We start from the raw sequence: 24,249 nt of genomic DNA, 5'->3' as shown, positions 1-24,249 counted from the left end.
CCAAACAGCCTGTGGAAACATTGTCAGGGAAGAAAAAAATATTTTGATTATTGGCAAATACCATCTTTCTCCCCATTCTTCAAGATGCTAAATCAGTCAAATGTCATTGGAAAAAGGAGATTTGAGATGTTAAATTCATACATTTTTATTTTTTATGAAATAATTAGTGTTCAACTTATGGCACTTTTTTTTTTTTTTTTTTTTTTAGAAAGTGCTGGTGTATTGAACCTGTAGGGACAACCCAGAGAGCTCAGACGATGTATTTGAAGCTGTAGGTGGCATCGCAGGATAGCTTCATGCCCTTGCAGCGGCAGCACAGGTCCTGACGATGAGGTCTCTTCATGTTAATGTGCCTCTGCTTCTTATCACAGCTGCAGGAAGTCAGCGAGCAACCCTGAGACAGCAGGGAGGAGACAGGAATGTTGAATGCAGGAGGAGGAGATGGTACAGAGCAAGTCATTATGAAAATAAGCAGAGAAGACCTCAGAAGGATCAGACATTTCAACTTGACAAGTCACTCGAGTATGTTAAAGTACCCTGCAGAGAATGGGCTCCACTCTGTAGGGGTTAAACCCCACCTGACACTTCCGGCATAGCTGCTTGTAATACACCTGAGAGAATAAGCATGATGAATATTCCCATTGTGAGTTGGTCATACGCTGTTGTTAAAGCTGGATCTCTCACTGACCTTACTGGTTCCAGAAATGCACCAGACATAAGCACTCTCCCATCGGATGTTGCATTTTTTGCAGTGGAAAAAACCGTACCTCTGTTCCAGAAACTGCCACAGAAAAAATACTTTTATTGGCAACAACTTCTAGTTGATGTAACATTTTACTTTTTGAAAAAGAATGTGGGATTCAGCTAGCCTTGTTTTTTTTTTTTTTGTTTTGTTTGTTTTTTTAGGTTCCGATACATTGTTTTCAGATTCCTTCAGACAAGGTATAATATTTACAACCAAAAAACATTTAAAACTATTGGTAAAGTTCAGGTACTTTTTCTGGAACATCACATTGTAATTGGAATAACTGTCCATATCTTATTTACAGACTGTACAAAGTTATTACTATACTCCCTTAATTATAACAATAATGGGAAAAAGTATAAATAGAGTTTGGCTCCGTTTTAGTTTTGACTAAACAAATCAGACAATTAGAAAATAGACCTAAATTACGTGCGTGTGTTGGTTTTTCACTTAACCCAAAGGTTAAGAATGCCTATTGCATTTTTGGACTTGGTTTTATTCTTTATTGGTTTTATTCTTCATGTTTACAAAGAGAAAGGGGTTGGATGTGTTTACTTGAGTGGTTTTGCGTACACTAAGAGACCAGGACGGGTATTGAACCCACCTGAAAATTCGAACCCTTCGGGGATTGGCGAAAAGTTGTCTTCATGTCGTCGCTGTTCTCTTCCACCTCAGCATCTGGATCAGACTCGGCTCCTTCCGCAGCTTCAGCTTCATCCTCTTCACTTCCTCCGTCATCTTCCGGCCTCTTCAGGAAAAGCCTGCGGTCAAACACAGGTGAGTAGATGGAGACGGGCCTCAGGTAGCGCAGGTGGCTCACATGCGTCGGCGGCGTTTTCTGCTGCGGGCTCTCTGGAAACTTGGTGGAGTCGAAAGGCTCGTTCTCCGGACCGAACAGGGTCTTAGGGCCGAGTGAACACTGGACGACTTTATCCACTTTGGCGTTCACCTGCACACCGCACTCCTTGGTGTTGGCCTTCTTCACTGCAGCGGAGAAGCCCGGGTTAACCTGGTACAGGATGGCCTTACACAGCTCCAGGTAGTTCAGACCCTGGGGGTTAAGGAAGCGGCCCTCACGCTTCCCCCAGCCACCACCCTGAAGGGGCGCACCGCACAGCGGGTTAGCGTACACGCTGCACGGTGGAAACCTAGACGGGAACCCCTCCATCCTGGAGCCATGAAAACAGTCCTAGTGACTTCTGCTCGGTTTTATACCGGTGTCATCTTTCAGCACTAATTGGTTGATCTACTGCAGGGGCGTTTACGTTTAATTTACGACTGATCCGTTATAGATAAACAGAACAACAGAGGTCTCTCGTATCAATTCATACAAACCAGGCATCAGTTGATCTCAGTATATATTTGACGGTCGGTTAAATAACTGCAACCTTTATTTTTAAAAAATGTTCAAAATCAATACGTAGCTCTGTAAAGATTGACTAAACGCTGAAATAAACAGACAAATGTGTTCAACAGTCTCTTCCAGCTGGTTCTTCCAAGATTTCTAAAAGTAGACGGTTGTATGCAGATTAGAAAACCATACAACAGTTATCCCGAAAGTAATTTTAACAGGTCACAAGAAATGCACCGTGTCCTTTTAACTGTAATAAACCATTGGTTTATGGTGGGGTGGTTTTGCTCTAGCCTTACAGCAAGAGTGTCAGCAGTTCAAGAGCATGTGGTAACTTTACCACATGCTCACAACTGTACGGAGTCACCCTGTTCTCCATGTGTTTTCTCCAGGTATTCAACAATAAAAACACGCAGGAATATGTAAAACGAATACATTAAAATGGACAATAGGTATAGCTATATATAGTTGACTTAAATGGTCTAAATAAATGTGACTGGCCAACTGTCCAGGACGTACCCCGACTCTCACCTACTGTGACACTGGAAAAGGATTAAGGGGTAATAAATAAATCAATGTTAATCAAAAATTAAATTATTTTAAAAATGTGTAAAAACAACAATATTTATTTAGCTATTTTTAAACTAGTTGTTCAATATTTCATCAATTTTAGGAAGGTTTGTATTGTAGACATGTATATTACGTCCTACAAAGCCTCCACTCATTGCCAAGAGGCAGTAATAGAGAAAACAATCAGAATAATCTAATCCCAACGGTATAATACAGACTAAATGACACGGTTTACTTTAGCTGATTAGTTAAATTAGGTCTCCACACAGTACGTCAGTTCACAGGAGATGTAGGTCCTATGGCATGACTAAAAAAAGAAGTCTGTGGTTATCAAATACTCCGCAGAGACCGTTCACAAAAATCTTTCTAATCACATTTTTGTAGTAGTATTCTGATGCAAGCCTGAAAAATTATACAGGAGCTCCCCCTACAGTTCATGTTGACCATATACTGTATATAGTACAATAACAAAACAACCTTTCCTTTTCTTTTTGAAGATTAATGTGCAAAAATAAGTACAATAAAAAGTTAATTTAATGAGGCCACGAAAGAAAATAAGGTGTTAAAAATAAAATGTATAAAGCCCACTTGTATATCACTTTAGTTTATTTTAAAGTAGTAAACACCTTGACCCTAAAATTGAACTTCAACAGAGGTTTTTGAACTTCATTTATCGGTGTTGTAATATAATAATATATTAGTATTTACATAACATCAACACTGGTAATGTCAAATCACCAGTTTCTGTTATTTGGTGGTTTTAATTCATTCTAATAATCTAAATCCAGGTCTATAATGACATTTACAGAGATATAGTATAGTATAGTATAGTATACAGTTATGAATATGCTTAGTTTTATTTCAATTTATTTATGGATTATACAATTATTTGACTAATCTTTACAATGATCAACAAAAACCATTGGATTGGATGATCGTAAAATCATCCTGGTACTTTAAAAGCTCGTTAGTTTCAGTCGTAGATGGAATGGTTGTGACCATGTAATGAAATGACGATGAAAGGATTACAGGAGCATCATAAAGGATCCAGTTGACACACAAGAACTGCTCAATAGGTGGCGCTGTGCTCTCGCGGATGTCTCGTACCCATGGGCACTGGATATCCACACACATATTGGCGCCATTTTGGAGCTAGAGGAGGGGGAAGAGAGCTGCAGAGGAGGACACGATTGATCACAATTCATCGTAACAGGTAAGAAAATAAGCGAATCCCAGTGATTAGTGTTTACCGAGAAGATTGTTTTTGCAGGCGCTGCTGTGGAAACCAAGGTAAACTCCGGGATATAGACATAGAGCAGCCGGGTGTTCAGCACTAGGAACTGGAGGAGTAGCCCGCCTCGTTCGCTTCTGTTCTCGGGCAACCTTGTCTGAGCTCTCGGCGCTGGTTGATCCACTCCAGCGTTGCAACAAATATTGGCTGAAGAAAATGGAGCAAATTCCGTAGAGGTGGCATACATGGGCTTGATAACTACTATCTTACCTTAGCGTTATTAGGGCTGTGATGTGTGTTTGGATCTAACGGTAGTTCACCGGGTTTTAGATTCACTGTTATTCACTGTCCGCCCTCTGTCACTTAGACTGTTACTGCTGCTAACGTTAGCCTAGCAGGCTAACTGCAGCTAACCACATTAGCACCAAACACAATATAAGAGCTAACAGCCAGAGCTACACCGTACTCCTGGCCTTGACATGCTGTTCCAACCGTAACAATAAAACCTTGTGTTCACTCACCGCTTTCTCCTCTGGAGCACTTTTACTTTGGAAATAAGCAAAGAGGACGTTGTAATTGAGCTAATTTCGCAGCGACTACTTGCTCAACTAGGCTTTGTGAATGCAAACCTTTCGTAGAATTGCATGTTTTGTTATTGATCGGCAGCTTAACCAAGACATTTACCACATGTGAAAGCACTGTCTCACTTTATTACAAGGTTATGTGATTGAAGGCGGCGACAACATGAAGTAAATATATAATATAATTAAAATACGAAGATAGATCGTAGTAGTATTTACTAGATTGAACACCGCACGGACAGCAGTGACTTTTGACACCCTTCATTATGGGTACTATTTTTTTTTTTAGCGTGAGGTGATAAATAATCGGTCAACTAATCGACTGTAAATGTCGACCAGCATTTCATATCTGTATATGATGCCTAAAAGTAGAACGGCAATGCCATTTGTGCAGAAAATGTCAACCCTTAAATTATAGAGGTGCAACTAATGTTGTTATTGTCGATTAATCAGTGTTTCCTTAGCATTACATTGTCGACCATTATTATGACTGTTGGACACCTACTTTCATCTGTGCTTACCCTATTGTGTTTGGTCATTCTCTTGGACCATATCATGTTTTGTTATTTAGCATCTGTTAATGCATTATTATATTAATAGGCATTCTATTAAAGACAAATGATAATAATAATAGAACTATTGTATTGTTTAAACCTGTTTGTCTTTTGATGAAACAATACAGACACAAAGACAGAAGTATTCACCAGATGAGCCATCACATTGGTCACAGTCCACTTTGAGAACTATCAGCTTGTAGATTTGTTTGTCCACTTATTCACCCAAATAATACAAATTTACCAAAACTCACTACACTAGTACAAAGTGACATTTCCATTTAACATAAACAAACACTCTAATTTTAAACCAGATACCACATCCTAGCTTGTTAGGTTTAATGTGTCCTCTTGCAGGCAGCAGCTTTCCAGCTTCACTTTTCCAAATTTGAGGGAAAACAGAGCCCCTCGTGTGGTCAGAGTCCTCCCTAATTTATATCCTTGGGCTTTTTACTCAACAAGAGTTTGGATGTACCATGAACACAGAATGGCAGGAAAACTGTTTCCTAACAACTGCAGACATATGGTTTAGCACCGTTTCAGTTGACATAGCAAAGTTTCCTTTAGGATTCTTTCTGTGTGGGTTGGGGTCAATTTTGCTTTTTGGGTTTGTATTTGTCCCACTGTTTGGTCAGTCTACGCAGTATTTCAAATTTTACCTAACGACACTGTCAATGACTTACACATTTCTTTCCAGTTGTTTCATCAGGACCAGTCTGGTTCCATTTTTCGATGGCTTAATCTTAATTTGTGTTTGTGCCGATGCCTGTAATGAGGTCACCTGGTTCATGCATCCAAACAGCTGGAGTCAAGTCCTTAACCGTGTTTACTGCCAGTCACAGGTCTGACCTCAGACCCCCACGGAGTGAAAATGTGAAGTGTTGGCATCAGGGTTCAGACAGGGTTAGTAGAGGTGCTGTGCAGCTTCAGATTACAGCTGGCAGATGTGTTAAATAGCTGTAGAGAGGATAAATAGGTTTGATTATCATGAACTAGAGGATAGTTGAGCGTTAGCCCATGATTGAGTGTTATGTAAGTAAAACATGTCTGTATGTGACTTTTAAATTGTTTTAAAGATGGATTGTCACTGGTCAGACACCTTAGGTCTGAATGCTGCGCTTTGCTTTGCTGCCAGCACTCAGTGTTTGTCATTGTTGTAGATGCCGACAGAAAAGGGAATAGACTTGTATTCTGCGGCAGCCCTGGTAGAAACAGTAGGTTAGAGTTAGGGCATTTTGGCAAACGGTCCCCTTGTATGTGTTCAGCTTTTAATGCACGTTTTGACCTATTAAGTTTAAGTTCAACAGCATAATGTGCATGGCTTGTAATGAGCCTTTTCATTTACTTTATTGCATCTCAATCAAACCATGAAAGCAGAAACACTTGGAATGAGATGGCTTCACTCTAATCCACTGCCTTTCAAAATGAAAAGCATTATGAAGAACAAACAACCGAAAGATTAGAATCTGTGTCTGGATTTACCAAGACCAAGATGTACAAAGAATAGAATGTGCTTTTCCACCATTAAAGAAATCACCATTTATACATGCATGATGCGACAACACAGTTTAACTGCAGTAAAAACAAAAAAAAGAAACAATCCATCGTTTGACACTCAAACCAAGAGATTGCTTTTTTAAATGTTACTAGTTTATAATTGTTGAACCTAAACTTCATCTCTAGTACTTTTAAAGCTGCAGCAGGGTTAAGTGCTTGTCATCACTAAAGGCTGTGTAGAATCACAGCACTACTGTACTCAGTTTGAAAGACTTGGTTGAACTAGGGCTGAGTGATATCTTGTTATTTGACTGTATATCAATATATTTCTAAGTGAGATATAACACGGGTCAATATCGCTGGAATTCATATAGTTCAGTTTACTTTAAAAGGACAATACTGTATTTTAGCCACAAGTTTGCACCTGTTTCTCCTCTCTCTCTCTCCCTGAGTCCCTTCACATACTCAGCCTTTAGTCTCTGCCTCCCTCACCTTCACGCACAAGCCCCGCTCCACTCAGCGACAACCAGCAATGAGCGTTGCCTCGCTTTTGACGGTGCTGTGCTTACACACCAGACTGAAGCAGTTAGGGCATGCCCATTGCTCTCTCTCTCTTTATCACCAACTTGTTTGATTGGAGTGTCTGTGTGTTTATAATGCAGGAAATAGATTTGCATTTTTCTATCATTTTTATACATATATATATATATATCATTTTTTTCTTGTTTTTCTAAAGTGGTTTTATACATTTTTGAAATAACCGTTTGTTTTTAAAAGAGTTTGATATTGAATGAATAATATATTAAAAAAATATTAATATATATCAAGTATTCCCATTCAGCTAAAATACATCCAATTATGACTTGTTGCCTATATCGCTCTGTTGCGTGTTGTTTAAAAATAAGTGTAAAGACTTTTTAAGTTTTGTGAATGAGGCTGTGAGAAATCGTACCTCAGTTTTAGACCCACATGCCATCCTGTTGGTTTTTCCTACATCTTACTCTGTGGAATACAGAATTAAACAACTATAATTGCAGTGGTGTAACTGTCTGTATGGTTGAAGCTACTACTGCTGCAATGCAGGTGATTTGGAAATTTGGTTTTAATGTGACTAAATGAAAAAAAAAATCAACAACTCATTTTACCACACATTAATATTTCAAACATGAAGTGAATATGATACACGACTATATAAAGATGAGAGCTACATATTAATGGCTGTAGCTCTTAGTGCCGTCGGTCAGCAATTCCATCTTGGATTCAGGCTCTACAGAGCATTACACTTCATTGAATATCGCAGAGCTTTTATTGAAGCCACCTTTTGAAGTATTTAAAAGATTTGTCTCGGAGAACCTAACACTTACCACAGTGCTTTCTCTTCCCATTCTGCCCTGTCCATCTTTTGTGCTCTTGGCTCATTGAACCTTATTTCGTCCCTCTCTCTCTCTCTAGGCAGTGAAGAGCTAAAGAGGATGGCTCACTCTAAAGCTCGAGCTGCAGACGGGAAGGTGACCTACCCTCCAGGGGTCAAGGAGATATCTGACAAAATCTCCAAGGAGGAAATGGTTCGCAGGTTAAAGGTCAGTGACTTTCGACCCTTGAGCCGCAACTATTGATCGCATTGTTTAATGTTTGAGAAAAAATATAGTTCTACCACGAAGACTGAATGGTGTTCATTCTCCAGGCATCAAACCCATTAACCTTGTTTAACTTTTCATTCAGATGGTTGTGAAAACTTTCATGGACATGGACCAGGACTCAGAAGAAGAAAAGGAGCTGTACCTGAACCTAGCCCTCCACCTGGCCTCAGACTTCTTCCTCAAACATCCAGACAAGGATGTGCGTCTGCTGGTGGCCTGCTGTCTGGCAGACATATTTAGGATTTATGCCCCTGAGGCACCCTACACCTTCCCTGAAAAACTAAAGGTACCTTTGTTTCTCTTTTGGAATAGCTATGTCTAAAGTCCACATAGTTATAGCTTATAGCTATAAATCTGTTTCCCATTGTTGGACAAATAAAGAAAGTGTTGAAATACGAATTCTACTGTTGTGTTGCGCCTCTCTGCATGGGCTCCATGCCTGCAGGAGTGTCCAACCCCCACTTTGTGTGAAGCATTGTTTTGTATTCAATATGAAGCATATTCAATTATTCACAGGTTCATAAAATCATGTTTTTATTAAAAACCTGTGATATATATAAACATCAGTACCAGTGCAAACCCTCATGAGAGAATTTACCTAAATCTCTTTGAATAGCAGAGAGCACACTTTAAAGACTTCATCCACTGTACAGTACTTGATGTAAAACTTTGTTATTTTGTGTGCAGGACATCTTCATGTTTATCACCAGACAGCTCAAAGGCCTGGAGGACACCAAAAGTGCTCAGTTCAACAGATACTTCTACCTGCTCGAGGTGAGTGACTGAATGAGTCAATCAAAGTAATTAAGCTGGATTATAGTGTTTGTTTGTTTTGTTTTTTTTTAATCTCATCCATTACTAAATCTTCTTACCTGGTCACCACACACTGTACCAGAACTTTTCAAATCTAACCCGTCTTGACTTTTGTGACAAACTGTAAATGTGGATTCATTCATTCTGATCAGAGAATCAAATCGTGACTCTACAGTATTTCTGTGTGGACATTGTCACTAATATATTGCTTCCTCTCTCATTGCTCAGAACATTGCTTGGGTGAAGTCCTACAATATTTGCTTTGAGCTTGAAGACAGCAATGAGATCTTCACACAGCTATACAGGACACTCTTCCAGGTCATCAAGTAAGTTGTTTTTAAAACCATATACTTTTGGCTCGAACCTCCGTGTTTTTCTATGTTTCTTCCAAGGGGTGTAACCTATTCTTTTGGTACATACTTTTGGTATTGACATCATGCTTTTTGGCAATATTGTGTTGCTACATCTAATACCGACACAATTGGTTACTCATGTTTTCTGCAATTAAAGTGCAGAATGTAGTTTAGAGTAGACAGATACTGCACAGGAGGCTTTGCTCACAGACAAAACAGCAAAAACAAACAACTCATGGGTCAGGTTCTGAAGAAAGGGTTTGTCTTCGGTCTTTTTTATTACACGTCTCTGTACTAATACAATAGAGCTCTTTCTCTGTAGCACAATGTGTAGTAATAATAATAATGAAGGGATTGGTAAATAGAACGAGGATCAGTGTCTGGTGCAGGCATGGGCAAACTTTTTCACTTTCTTTAGGGCCGCAATGGGTCCTAAAATTTGACAGGGAGCCAGGTCAGGATCAGATAGATGGAGCGTTCGTATGAACCAAAACAAATGACGTGTAAAAGTCAGTCAGAAAAGGCTAAAATGCTAAAATACTTTCAGTCTTGTCTGTGCCATCTATTGGGGAAATGCAGGCATTGCAGGGGAAAGGCAGAAATGTAATGAAAATAGAAATTAATAACAATTTGTAAACGTTTGGTGGGCCATATTAAAAAGCCAAACGGGTTGCATCCGGCCCCCGGGCCGTAGTTTTCCCATGCCTGGTCCGGTGGGTTGATATGATCTGTCTCCACCCTGAGTCCCTCTGTGAATAAAGCTGTTGCATCTGCTGAGTGTTCCTCTTCACCGAGGCTTCACGTTGCTCTCCTAATCCTTGACATGTGCATGCACGCTGACATTTGACACAGATAAAAAAAAATAATGGCCAACATGTCTATTATTTAGAGCCTAAATGTGGTGCGCTGTTGTTCGCACCAGTTTCCAAACCCAAAGTTGCTCTCAGCCACGTGTTTCTCCAAGTATTGTTTGAAAAACACCTACTTAGGAGCAGGCAGGATCTCTAGGACATCTGCTACAGATATTTGCTTTCTCATGTAGAAGTAAAAAACCCATTGGTTGATTGAAGTGTTTCAATCAATACTCCCAGACGCACTGCCATGCTAACGCAGACAGGAATAAATAGGTGCAAAGATAGCACATCTTTAAATGCGAGCAGATGTGGTTTTTACAACCGAATTAAATTCTCAGTGAAATATTTTTAATCTACTGTTGTATTTGTGTGTAGTTAAAAAAAATAATACAGTGAAAATGCAATGGAATCACTGATGTGAAAATTGTTTAAAAATACACTTCACATTAAACACATTGTTTAGCTGCAAATCAGACCATTCTAAAACCTTTTCTTCTTCACTGATGCATCACAGAACGCCAACGCACAGTTGTGTTCTTGCTTGTTTCTCTTAATTGCCCCCCCTTCTTTCCCCTTCCTCTTTAAAACCCCACTCTCATTTTCACTCTGCTCAACACAACCTTATGGGCAGGGTTCTGCAGTGCCAGAGTTGGCCCCGTGCCTCTGGAACCAAATTGTGGCTGAGTAGTGCTTGTGTCAAGGTTGTGCCGCCTCAGTGTTCTGTTACACAGGGAGAATCTGAAGAGTCTCGCTTCCCATTTGAAATGTGTCCAGAGAGCAAATGTGGAGACACACAGGCAGACCTGAGTGTTTGTCTGAAACTAACACATTCAGTGGATAAGACATAATGACACTGATGATTCCTCAGTGTTGTCTTTCTCAGAGAGAGAAATTTGTTGTCCACAAAATACTTGCTGCCTCTAAAGTACCAGTCCTAGACTTTGATTAAAATCCCAAATCATTTCTGGTGGATCAGTCTAACTCCAACTTTATTCTGTCAGTTTTGATTTATTTATTTATTTATTTATTATTTCTTCACATTAGCTCTTTGAATCATCATTTGTTTTGCCGTATACATATTACTACATCACTTTGCACATAGCAACAGCAGCCATCTGTCACAGGATTGGTTCGATACTTAGTTCATAGGTGTTAAATGATGTACGTTTTCATTGTCCTAACTTTTTTTCTTCTTTGTTTCACTCATCAGCAATGGTCACAACCAGAAGGTGCACATGCATATGGTGGACCTGATGAGCTCCATCATCTGTGAGGGGGACACTGTGTCCCAGGAGCTGTTGGACACCGTCCTGGTCAACCTTGTCCCGGCACACAAGGTTTGTGCGCGGCGCCCTAAGAAGACGGGATAAGACAGAATACACACGCCTACAGAAACACACACGCACCCACAGTACTGAGATGACAATCTGAATTAGGTTTCCATTAGGTTAATTCAGTGAGACCCCTGCCGGAGAAAAGAGGTATTGCAGCTTTTTGCACATCACACTTCACGTCTTCATCGTGGCATTCCTTTCACTCATGGGGGGGCATTAGGAGGGAGAACAGATTGCATACACTTTCTTGTAATGTCAAATTGTATATTTTCTTTCTACTGTTTTTAATTTTATGTTTTCATCTCTTTAGAATTTGAATAAACAAGCTTATGACCTGGCGAAGGCTTTGCTGAAGAGGACAGCCCAGGCCATTGAACCTTACATCACCAACGTAAGACTGAAGTTTGGACTGTTCTGTTGATTTTGTCTTTATTCTTTACAATTTCTAAGTGAAGAAGTGATGTTTCTGGATGTAACTGTAGATATGGTACAGAAGCAAACCTCCCCCGAGTTCATCATACAGCTGTAGCATGAGTCCTTCTAATATATGACCACTCTGTAGCCTCAGAGTTGGCTCCGTGTATCTCAATGAGACAAGCATTTTTTATTCACAGCCAAGGTACTTGAATCCAGGCCAGTCCTTTTAGAAATGACTTGGCTCTGAAGGAGGCTCATAAAATAGTCTGGCCTAATGGTACAACATACATTAAAACCGACCATTGAATATAGAGCAGTTAATGGACCCTCATATTTACCCACGGCCTTATCTTGCCTTATCAGCGTCTCACACCTTTAAGTCCCTGTATATGATAGGTTAGAATAAAATACAAGGCAAACATTTTTTAAAGAAAATTAATTAATGTTTCATCTGTCACCAAAATCCTCGTCTTTTTTCCTCCATCAGTTCTTCAACCAGGTGCTGATGCTGGGGAAGACCTCGGTCAGTGACCTGTCTGAACATGTGTTTGACCTCATTTTGGAGCTTTACAACATTGACAGCCATCTGCTCCTGTCTGTGCTGCCACAGCTGGAATTCAAACTCAAGGTAATTGATCTGCTTAATTTAAACTCTATATTATTTTTATAATAAACAATTCTGCTGTTAATGTAGCTCATTGTGATCTTGTTGAAGTTTAACGTCTAAGCAAAATGCACTAAAAAAAACATTTGTTTTTCTTTTTCTTAAATCATGGTAATTCGTCTTAAATTTCTTAGAATTTATTGATTATTAAATTTTTATTTACTCATGTCAATGACCTGTCTGCATCCCAATGCTTTTTTTTTGTTTGTGAAAAATATTTAGATAAACATTTTCTGTCGTATGCAATATTCTTTTTCTTTATTCAAATGCGAATTGTCAGGATGTCAGAATTTTCCCATATGGAACGCTCTCTATTAAGCTACACAATGTTTTTGTGACGCTAATAAAACTAACCAGTTCGACACTATTTTGTTTCGCCACTGTTTGCCCCCTGAATTATGCCGAGTCTAAAATCTGTCACAAATAAGACATTAAATTACATATTGGTTTTTCATTGTGATATGAAATGGCTTTATTGAACACAAGCAGCTGTGATTCTTTGTGATGTTAATATTGATATTAGGAATAGAAACACGGCACAAAAAAAATTCTCTCTCTCCTTATCCTTTCAAATGCACACGTTCTCTTTGGACGTGTGTAACAGGACAATGAAGCAGCCAGACAGTCGGCATAATGTTGCGTCTGCACAGCCTCATAAAGGCGTCCTGCTGATGGATAACGCTCATTAACTGCTCACAGGGCGCGTGGATCACCTCTGTCTTCTAAAAAATAATAGCCATGATAAAAATCTTTTGCCTTCAAACTACCGGTGCTCATCGTTTTTTCTCTCTGTTAACATTGCCTACTTTCATCCTTTTCAAATTGGAGGAGTGACACTCTCCGCTTTCCCTTTGTAGCCTCTCTCTTATTTTACTTTACAACTTGCATAAACTCTTGTCATCCTTTTGATTGCATTTCTTCATCTCTGCAGTTTGAAATTGTTTGAAACTTCATTCAAAAAAGAAAAGAAAGGAAGATTGGTACTAAAGAAACTGCTTCCCTGGATGCTTTCAGTCAAAACAAAAACGCTGCCAGTGTTGTTAATGTAAACGACTTGGCTCATGTGTCCAATTGACGAATCCTGTGCTCATTTTTCCCCCCTCCCTCATTCTGCCTCTGTCTGCTGCCTCCCTCTGTCTCTGCAGAGTAATGATAATGATGAGAGGCTGCAGGTGGTAAAGCTGCTGGCGAAGATGTTTGGAGCCAAGGACTCGGAGCTGGCTGCACAGAACAAACCACTCTGGCAGTGTTACCTGGGGAGGTGAGGTTTTGGGGTGCAACGACTGCATAACCATGTCATCATAGATGTGGAGAGGAGCTGTTGTCTTTGAAAGTTTGTCTGTATTTGATTATGATGAAGTGTTTGACATAGATGCCTAAAAACAGTAAGTGTTTAATGCAGTTTGTGCATTTAGAGCTGGAAATGTCTGAGTTCTGAGTGCCTCAGGATTCAATAGTTCTGATTAGTAAATGATATTAAAACAATGACGTTGATACATAAGTAAATACATACTTTTTTGATACATATATTTTGATTCCTTTATGTTAGTGATTAAAATTAAATGATGTTGTATCATAATGCTCATTGATGCAAATGGAGCAGTATTAGAAGATAAACATAGTGACACTTCAAATATCTCATGAGTATTAGAAGATAAACATAGTGACACTTATATACAAATATCTCATGGAGGCACAGAATTCCACAGTTCAGAGTTAGTTAAACTAAGTTAGTTAGTTAGTATTAATGCTAGAGATGGAGCTACCAGGGAGGAGACAAAGAGGAGATGTATGGATGCAGTGAGGGAGGACATGCAGATAATTGGAGTCAGAGTAGAAGATGAAGAGGTAAAATGGACAACAATGATTCGCTGTGGCATCCCTTGAAAAACAGACAAGCCAAAAGGAAAAGATGAAGTTAGTTAGTTATTAAGTAAGTTAGTTAAATGGGTGATGGGTTGAATATGTGTCTCGTGTATCTGATGGGTTCAACCAGGCCTGTTTTGTGAAGAGATTTATATTTGTTTAGAAGACAAGATGGAGCAAAAACAAAACATTTCTTTCTTCCAACCCTAATGTGCATGTAAATCTGATGGGAATGTGGGTTTCTCTCTAAAAGGTTCAATGACATCCATGTACCCATCAGACTGGAGTGTGTGAAGTTTGCCAGTCACTGTCTGATGAACCACCCAGACTTGGCCAAAGACCTCACAGGTAAAAAAAAAAAAAACAACTAGATTTTCATTTTCATGGAACAAGAAACAAAAATTGTCCCTAGTGATGAAGTGCTCAGTGTTCTCGTGGCCAGCTCATTTATTTTTGTGTTTCTTTCTCAGAATTCTTAAGGGTCAGGTCACATGACCCGGAGGAGGCCATCCGCCATGATGTCATTGTCTCCATAGTAACCGCAGCCAAGAAGGACTTGTCTCTAGTCAATGATGCATTGCTTAACTTTGTGAAGGAAAGGACACTTGACAAAAGAGTGAGTGTCCAAATGTTCTTTCTGTTTTTATATTTTTTTTTTCATTTAATAGCTGCCAATGTTCCTCTGTCAACTCAAGAGGGAGGCCACACTAATAAAGTAACCAATTATCCCTGCACTCTGCTGCTCAATCAGATGATGATTCACGTTGTTTGTTCTTCTTCTTCAGTATTTTTCTAACATGCCTTTCTAATTTGGTGTTAAAATAGCGTCGGCCTGTTGGCGTGTGGGCCTTTTCTCGTCCAATTTGTGGTCCATTGGGACACGGAGCTGCCAGAGTATCACCAAAGACTTGTTATCTCATTATCCAGCTCTAACAGCTCCAGATTTTTCAGGTTGCTGTTTCTTCCTGTGCTGACAGTTGAATTTCTGTCTCCCCTGCTGAGCTTATCAAGGCAGAACAGCTGCCTGTTTCTGCCGCAGTGCTATATGTTAGCACTGAAATAGCTCTGTTGCAAAGAAATGATGATATATTCTATAATATATGTTCCATTTCAAGGGATATACTGTAGATTGACTATGATATACTGTAATCTTCATCCCTGCTGTAACCAATCTTGAATCTGTTTGCTCTGGGGGTGTGGGAAGTCTTTTGAATGTTGATTTTTACCAAGTGTTGACAGAATTCCTGACTACACTGTTTGTTTGTTTTTTTGTTGTTGTTTTTTTTTCCACCAGTGGCGGGTACGTAAGGAAGCCATGATGGGCCTGGCATCCATCTACAGAAAGTACTCTCTGCAGGGAGAGGGAGGCAGGGAGGCTTCGAAGCAGATTTCCTGGATCAAAGACAAGCTGCTCCATATCTATTACCAGAACAGCATTGACGACAGGTTTGTGTTCTCTTGAGTTAGAGTCGAAAAAGTGAGCCACAATGAAGCTGAGTAAAACATCTGATAATAATAATAATAATATTCACACAAACACAGAGTTTTAAAAGCTGAGAAACAAAGACAGAAGTCAATTCTATTTAATATTTCGAAAAGAATATACAAACAACACTTTATCTTAACTGTTTTTCTGCTACGTTTTTATATTAATAGTGTGATTTTTACTTGTCCACAGGTTACTGGTGGAACGTGTCTTTGCCCAGTACATGGTTCCCCACAACCTGGAAACAGCAGAGAGGATGAAGTGTCTCTATTACCTGTATGCTACACTGGACACAAACGCGGTCAAGTATGTTTTGTTGTGTTTTTTTTTTTATCTATTTCATTGTTGCGTTTGTTTCCATCTGACCTCAGTCTCTTTTTCTCTCAGAGCTCTGAATGAAATGTGGAAATGCCAGAATATGCTACGAAACCACGTCAAAGACCTGTTGGACTTAGTCAAAAAACCCAAGGTAGGTCTGCTTCAGCCAGAAAATGTTATATTTACTGAATCTTGTCTCTTACATTTCTTAACCATTCTTCTTTTTTATGTTCATTATTTACAGTCTGAAACCTCAAGCAAAGCTGTGTTTGCCAAGGTCATGGTGATTACGAGTAAGTGAACCCAAACACACACTCAAAAAACGTATTTTATGGTTGAGATTGCAAACCTAAAACCCTCAACTAAAACCTCTAATTCTTTTTGTTTCAAAGGAAATTTGCCCGACCCAGGCAAAGCCCAGGACTTTGTGAAGAAGCTGGCCCAGGTGTTGGACGATGATGAGCGAATAAGAGATCAGCTGGAAACTTTAGTCAGTCCCAGCTGCTCCTGCAAACAGGCTGAAGTTTGTGTGGTCAGTACGCACTCCTCTTCTGTTAGACTGGAACATGTTCATGTTTAGTTTCAATTAAATTAAAATGTAGAACTCATTCCAAGAAGAATTTTTATCCTGATGGAAATCAGTTCAGACTGGATTAAAATTCTTCTTACAATTCATTGTGAGCCCTTCCCATAATATTAAATTCAAAAGGATTATTCATGTTAATATTCTCTCAATTTTATGCTTATAGAAAGACATCACCAAAAAGCTTGGCAGTCCAAAACAGCCCAGTAATCCCTTCCTGGAAATGGTCAAGTTCCTTCTGGAGAGGATCGCTCCTGTACACATAGACACAGAATCCATCAGGTTTTTATCACTGTTAAACAAAAGTTAGTGTTTGGTTTTTCTTTTTCTTTTGGAAATATCTTATATCTGTTTTCTCTTCCTTCTCTCAGTGCTTTGATAAAACAAGTCAACAAATCTATAGAAGGGACGGCCGATGACGAGGAAGAGGGCGTCCCTACAGAAGAGGCCATCAGAGCAGGGCTGGAACTACTCAAGGTACAAAGCTGAGGAAGAGCTGTAGCAGCTGAAAATGTCCTGTAGGGAGAAGTAAATGAATAATAATACGTTTTCTAATACCAAAAATCCAATTCTTTCCCCTCAGGTGCTGTCGTTCACCCATCCCGTGTCGTTCCACTCTGCAGAGACGTTTGAGTCTCTGCTGGGATGTTTGAAGATGGACGACGAGAAGGTGGCCGAGGCTGCTCTGCAGATCTTCAAGAACACAGGCAGCAAGATGGAAGAGAGTTTCCCTCACATTAAATGGTAGGGTTTTCATTCACTCTCCACAGCTGGACGCCTGCCAGCCCACTCTAGCATTTGCTCATTTCAAATATACAGTAGAAATCTTTGTGCTAAGTTCTCTCTGCTGGGTTTTTTTTATGTTCTTCTCCTCCTGCTCCCCCAAGTGTTTTACTGCCAGTGCTGCAGGCGAAAGCCAAGAGAGGCCCGCCTCGCCAGGCCAAGTATGCAATCCACTGCATCAATGCCATGTTCACCAACAGAGACACACACTTTGCCCAAATCTTTGAGGTCAGTCAGTCAAACATTTGTTTGCTTTATTTCTTCATTGCTTATGCAAATTATTTCGCTTAGTTGTTCATTGATGTACAGTTAGAAGAAAATAACTAAAACAAATCACTCCGAGGTTTAAGTTTTATATATATCTATATCTATATCTATAGATATAGATATAGATATAAAATAAGTCTTGAACACATTGTCATTTTATTTATTTTTTCATCTCTTCAGCCTCTGCACAAAGGCCTGGACACTTCTAACCTGGAGCAGCTCATCACTCCCCTGACCACCCTTGGTCACCTGGCACAGCTGGCCCCAGAACAGTTCGCTGCACCGCTAAAATCTCTAGTTGCCAACTTCATCGTTAAAGATCTGCTCATGAATGACAGGGTACACACTGTAGCTACAGTAAATAATCCAAATAGTTCATTCTTCATTGGTATTTATTTGTTCAAATAAAATATCAGTACTGCAGTTTGTATATTTGGCAGTAACTTCTTTTCTTTTCCTTAGATTCCAGGCAAAAAGACGACCAAACTTTGGGTTCCGGATGATGAAGTGTCCCCGGAGACCATGGCCAAGGTCTGCATGGTCTTGTCTTTAACTTCTTTTTAAAGACAGTTCTCCCTGAAAGGGAACTAATACTTCCAGAGACTTCATCTTTTATCTGTGATCTTTGTGTGATTTGTGACTTCCTGTTTGCCTCTGTTTAGATCCAGGGCATTAAGCTGATGGTCAGGTGGCTGCTGGGAGTGAAGAACAACCAGAGCAAATCGGGCAACTCCACCCTGAGGATGCTGACTGCAATACTGCACAGTGACGGAGACTTAACAGAACAGGGACGGATGGGGTAATGCTCCCGTTGTGCTTCTATCGTTCTCGTAAACGATTAATTTTTACATGTTTTAATTTTTTTAAAGTTTGTCTCAGGCTGTAATTCATACTAATCTTCACATCTTTTTGCCCCTGTCTCCCGTCTCTCATCTCCTCCCTCTTGCCCTGCAGTAAACCAGACATGTCCAGGCTGCGGCTGGCAGCAGCATGTGCCCTGCTGAAGCTGGCTCAGGAGCCTTGTTATCACGAGATAATCACGCTGGAGCAGTATCAGCTATGTGCCCTCGTCATCAACGTGAGAGCTCCCTTCTGTATTTTACCAATCAGGAGGCGTTAGACTGTCACCATTGAACTCTATTCCACTTTTGTTCACCATTTTCATCACAACTCCTCCTCCCATTCACTGCCGTTTCTCTCCTCTGTGTCTTTCTCTCGGCTCTGTAGGATGAGTGCTACCAGGTGCGACAGTGTTTTGCTCAGAAGCTTCACCGCGGCCTGTGCCGCCTCCGTCTTCCTTTGGAATACATGGCAGTGTTCGCTCTGTGTGCCAAGGATCCGGTGAAAGAGCGGAGAGCTCACGCTCGCCAGTGTCTGGTGAAAAACGTCAACATACGGCGAGAGTACCTCAAACAGCACGCGGCCATCAGTGGTGAGTGACAGTTGGAGATGCTTCGGTTACCAAAAGTGTAGACAGACAAAAAATATTAAGATCATTAAGATCATTATGATCATTATGATGACTAGTTTTGGACAGAACCACACAACCGGTCCTGTGAAGTTTCTGCATGAAATGTAAATATTCAGGTGAACAAAGACACTAAAGTGTTTCATCTCAACCAACAGACAAGCTGCTGTCTCTACTTCCTGAGTATGTAGTGCCGTACACCATCCACCTCCTGGCACACGACCCCGACTACGTCAAAGTACAAGACATCGAACAGCTCAAAGAAATCAAAGAGTGAGTGGTGAATGTGGTAACACACTGCACACGTTTTGGTTAACTCCTACAGCATTAGAAAAATGTAAAGGTTTACGGCCCAGTGTTGAACAGGAACTTGTTTTAAAAAAAAATTCATGTTTGATGATGTCAAACTGTCTGTCTCCACAGGGCTCTGTGGTTCGTTCTGGAGATCATCATGGCCAAGAATGAGAACAACAGTCACGCCTTCATCAGGAAAATGGTGGAGAATATTAAACAGACGAAAGACGCTCAGTGTCCCACCGATGTCAAAACTAATGAGGTCCCAACCATATTCTCTTGACCTCCTGATCTGTGTGTGTATAACTAAGCAACCGTCACCTGACTGGACTTTTTTATGCTTTCGCTTTACAGAAGCTGTACACGGTGTGTGACGTAGCCATGAACATCGTCATGTCAAAGAGCACCACCTACAGTCTGGAATCCCCGAAAGATCCTGTGCTGCCTTCAAGTTTCTTCACTAAACCAGACAAGGTTGGAGATTCTTGACTGATTCCTTTTAAAAATGGAATGATCAAAGGGTTTCTTAACCTTCTTGACTTTGACGCGGGCTGTCCGTCCAGAATATACCTACGCAAAAAATCAGTCCTCATTTTAAGTTTTGAGAACTTCTTCATACTTTTTTCAGTCTTCCTATTTGTATATTTAAGCTTGTTAAAGAAGTGAATTATGCATTGCTGCCACCATGTGGTCAAAAGCTACTTTGTTATTGAGCTTCTCAGAACATCTCTGGTGTCTTCAGTTGATCTATGTAGTCCTTTGGCCTTTAGGTGCAAAACTGTAGGTTTTTTGCAGCCCTCACAGTGGTGCTGGTAGCCCAAGTTTGGGCCGCTGCCCTGTGGTTAAGAATCACTGCTGAAGGGTATACATTTTAAGGACTTTTTAAAATTGCTTTGCTGCAAGTTACTGTTTTGTTCGTATCATACTTCCCAGATGTCGGTCTGTCCAGACTCAAAACTTTTCTGACTGTTTTTACAGTTTTTGTGAATTGTGTGTTTCAGAATTTCAGCAACACAAAAAATTATCTCCCAGCTGAGATGAAGTCGTTCTTTACACCAGGAAAGGTAGGATTATTTAGTCATCAAAAAGATTTACTTCCTAAATAGAACAAAAAAATCAAGTTAGTCCTTTTTTCTTCTCAAGCCCAAGGCGGCCAACGTTTTAGGCGCAGTAAACAAACCGCTGTCATCGGCCGGGAAACAGATTCAGAGCAAAGCTTCTCGTATGGAAACCGCCAGCAACGACGACTCCTCGTCCAACCCGGGTTCACCACAGCGCACCAAGACCAGGTAGAAACCACATTATTTACATGGTTCAGTACAGGATGTTGATATTGTATAGTGCAAATAAAAACATCTGTTTTATCTTAGGCTCGACAGCAAAGAAATGGATCACAGTGAAAACGAAGATTTCAGCCTGAAGAGTTTGGACAGCACTGACAAGGTAGGAAATGAATTTATTTTAATACAGTGACAACAAACTGTTTTCAATAGGTACATTTTTATGTAGCAGTTTGTATTTAAAGAATCCTGGGAGAAGAACTGACCAGATCATAAATGACCAGGTAGTTTAGCAGAAGCACAGAAACAGGTGTTGCTGTGGTGCGGTGAAGTGCCGGCTGCTATAAAACTCCCGTGTATCTGTGTTTTGATTCCACTGTGTAAACAGCAGCTGGGTTTAAGTCGAAGATGGGATCAGTGAGAACACGTTGTGTAAACTGTCATAAATAACAGCCTCCACATCTGCTGAATCACCCTTTGTTTAATAATCTCCTCAAGAGTTCCTTGGAAAACAGCTCTGTGAAGGTTCTTGTACATTGTCCTATTAGAAAATACATGTGGGTTTGTTTACAGGAAATTGAAAAACCCCGGGGTCGCAAACGCGGCGTCACCTCCGCTGATGACCAGGACAGCAAACCCAAGCGCGGGAGGAAAAAGGCCTCGGTGAACACAACTGCGGTAGCCGAATCTGAGGACTTATGGGACGAAGACAACCGGCCGGAGGACGAACAGAACAGCCCGCCCAAAAAGCGCAGGGGTCGCCCTCCGAAGTCTGCGTCCAGTCAGGACACGCCTGTCAAGGGGAAAAGAGGAAGGAAGAAGGCAGCGCCGCCACCCGAGGATGACGACGAAGATGAGGAGGAAGAAGAAGAGGAAAGGGAAGAGGAGGAGCCGGAGGAAGAGGAGGAAGAGGACGACGACAGGAGCAGCGAAAGTATGGAGGTGAAGAGCAAAGGAGGAAGGCAAACGAGGACACCGCGGCGATCACAGGGGTAAGACGGCGACAGGCTGGTCCACAAAGACGCGCCTTCAGCCTCTGCTGCAGTTTTAACTTCTCTTTGTCGTCCAACAGCTCTGACTCGACAGAGTTCACACCACAGAAGAGGAGAGGACGTCCACCCAAATCAGCCCAGCCACCTGCAAAGAAACCAGCGTAAGATGCTCAGCAGATTTTATTTTGGAAAAATGATTTCCAAAGCACATTTCTGCATCACAGTGCAGGATTTGAAATACTGTGGAAAAATACTTCTTCAGATCAGTAAAAGAACTTTGGCACCTCTGGCAGGTTTTTTTATAGAGTTATAGGGCCATCTACTGCCACCTAGTGGAAGATTATTTAGAATTGTATAATTTTCCACATTGCACTAATCAGCATCAACATCAAACGTTTCACTGCACCAATCCAACACTGCCCTAGTGTTGCTTTTAAGGCCTCTGTGCCAGCACATGTCCATGTTGAACACTTGCTCTCCTGTTTTTTCTCTCTCCTGAATGCAGTGTAGTGATTTTCCACTGACTCTAATGAGTCAGGCTGCCTCTGTGGTGATGTCACTGTGTGATCTAACATGAAGTCTCATTGATATGATAATCCAGTCTGATTTATATGTGCGTGTGTGTGTATATCCCCCGTAGCCGTGGTGGGCGATCGAAGGCAGCTGCTTCTAAAGACGACTCTGGGGAGGAAGATGAAGAGGAGGAGGAACAGGAGGAGGAGCCAACGCCCAAGGTACAGACTGGATGGATGAATCATAAATCATTTTAGAGGGTTCTGCCTCTCCACACAGTAGCTAATAAGCAGCTTCCTGTCGAAGTTTCACCATATTGCGTCCCACCTTTCGTCTCCCCCAGGGTCGTAAGAAGGCAGCAGGGCGACGAAGATGAGCTCGAACAGGAACAACGACAGGAGCCCTTGCTTTCTTTTACGCTAAAGTCTTGGAGGAATGTTGTAGGAAAGAAAAAAAAAACATGGACATGAACTTTTTAAACTTTTCATACGCCGATGCCCCCTACTGTTACACAGGTTCACACACTTGCATATGCCACACGCACACTGCGTCAGTACACCCCTGCCATCAGCTGTGGTTCGTTGCGTTGTGCTGCATTGTGACGACGTTTGCCACATTAAGTAGATCTACTTTTAACAGGAAAAAAAATGACAAAAAATCCCTTCTTGTAAATAGTCTGGTGTTTGTTTCATGTTCTGTTGTTGTGTTTTTGATGCTGACTGGACGGATGCTGCACAGCCTTTACCCACTCTTATTATTGTTATTATTATTAAAGTGCTCCCATAAAGCATTATCAATGATCAATGCTCCCACTTTGTCCTCCTTTTAAAGAGATTAACCTTTACCATGGTCATCTTGTGTGATGTCATTTTATTTTGGAAGGACGACATAAATTTTTGTAAACGCTCTTTTTTTTTTACTACGTATTAAAAAAACGTTTCTGAGCTATGTCCCAACATGGTTGCCCCTGGAAGAGAATGTAGTTTTCACCTCATGTTTAGGTTTGTATTTACTGATAGACGGAAGTCATGAGCAGCTGTGGTTTGTAGTGACGGTCACCGCTGATGAACTCGGCCTCGCATCCACCCAGTCACATCATCTGTTCTATCAATATAATTCTCTATAAAACCTGACCTGTTTCACTTCTCTTTATTTCACCTTCACGTTTCTGTGGAGGTTGTTCAATCATTGATGGCAGAAAAAACAATATTTTCACATTCATTTCTAAGAGTGGAATTAAATTAAAAAAATAGTTTATTCAGATATTTGCAATCCCAATATTTAATGGGCTGGTTCTCAAATCGTTTTGTCTATAAAAAAAGTGAATGCTAACACTGAGCCTGCTGCAACAAGAAAGACAAACGGTTACTAACCAGCACCTGCAGTGAGGTAACAGTTATTAGCAGCCAGAGCAGTTAAACCAGGAAGTGATGCCACTTCCTCCTCTGTTTGCTTATCACCATCCCAACATCCTCATCCTGCGAGCTCGCTGGGCTTCAGCTGATGTGATGAAGATGCAGATGGACCCCCCCTTATTTATTTATTTATTTATTTATTTATTTATTTATTTATTTATTTATTTATTTATTTATTTATTTATTTATTTATTTATTTATTTATTTATTTATTTATTTATTTATTTATTTATTTATTTATTTATTTATTTATTTATTTATTTATTTATTTATTTATTTACAGATGTATCAAATTTAAATGGATTATTGGTTTTATGGGCCAGCTGAGGACCTGTGATGATGATGATGCAGTTATTGACGTCTGGTGACAGCTTTTGCAC

At 40.4% G+C, this 24,249-nt stretch overlaps 2 protein-coding genes across 3 annotated transcripts; one reads left to right on the top strand and one right to left on the bottom strand.

Annotated features, from left to right (window-relative positions):
- Positions 1-159: 159 nt before the first annotated feature.
- On the bottom strand, positions 160-1,953 carry zar1l (zygote arrest 1-like). Its single transcript, XM_008332887.3, has 4 exons — positions 1,350-1,953; positions 689-781; positions 537-611; positions 160-394 (listed from the first exon to the last, which is right to left on the bottom strand). Exons 1-4 carry the CDS (start codon positions 1,911-1,913, stop codon positions 251-253), a joined length of 876 nt encoding a protein of 291 aa, XP_008331109.1. The 5' UTR covers positions 1,914-1,953; the 3' UTR covers positions 160-250.
- Positions 1,954-3,746: 1,793 nt separating this feature from the next.
- pds5b (PDS5 cohesin associated factor B) lies at positions 3,747-23,587 on the top strand. Of its 2 annotated transcripts, none has more exons than XM_008332875.3 (35): positions 3,747-3,879; positions 7,982-8,109; positions 8,252-8,455; positions 8,857-8,943; positions 9,211-9,308; positions 11,400-11,526; positions 11,834-11,914; positions 12,428-12,568; positions 13,750-13,865; positions 14,724-14,818; positions 14,941-15,086; positions 15,765-15,916; positions 16,149-16,262; positions 16,344-16,425; positions 16,519-16,567; positions 16,667-16,806; positions 17,024-17,139; positions 17,229-17,334; positions 17,441-17,601; positions 17,745-17,868; positions 18,088-18,246; positions 18,370-18,438; positions 18,570-18,706; positions 18,862-18,985; positions 19,135-19,339; positions 19,534-19,648; positions 19,799-19,931; positions 20,024-20,143; positions 20,671-20,733; positions 20,813-20,958; positions 21,040-21,112; positions 21,523-21,941; positions 22,022-22,102; positions 22,582-22,675; positions 22,798-23,587. In XM_008332875.3, exons 2-35 carry the CDS (start codon positions 8,002-8,004, stop codon positions 22,828-22,830), a joined length of 4,218 nt encoding a protein of 1,405 aa, XP_008331097.1. In that variant the 5' UTR covers positions 3,747-3,879; positions 7,982-8,001; the 3' UTR covers positions 22,831-23,587. The 2 variants fall into 2 exon arrangements, with proteins under 2 accessions (XP_008331097.1, XP_024921449.1); XM_025065681.1 differs by having other exon boundaries at positions 18,088-18,264.
- The last annotated feature ends 662 nt before the right edge of the window (positions 23,588-24,249 follow it).

The sequence above is a fragment of the Cynoglossus semilaevis genome, chromosome 19 (assembly GCF_000523025.1).
Source record: "Cynoglossus semilaevis isolate Cse_v1.0 chromosome 19, Cse_v1.0, whole genome shotgun sequence".
In the NCBI taxonomy this organism is placed as follows: domain Eukaryota; kingdom Metazoa; phylum Chordata; class Actinopteri; order Pleuronectiformes; family Cynoglossidae; genus Cynoglossus; species Cynoglossus semilaevis.
The sequence above is the reverse complement of the archived record's forward strand: the minus strand, read 5'-3'. Positions and strand labels throughout refer to the sequence as shown.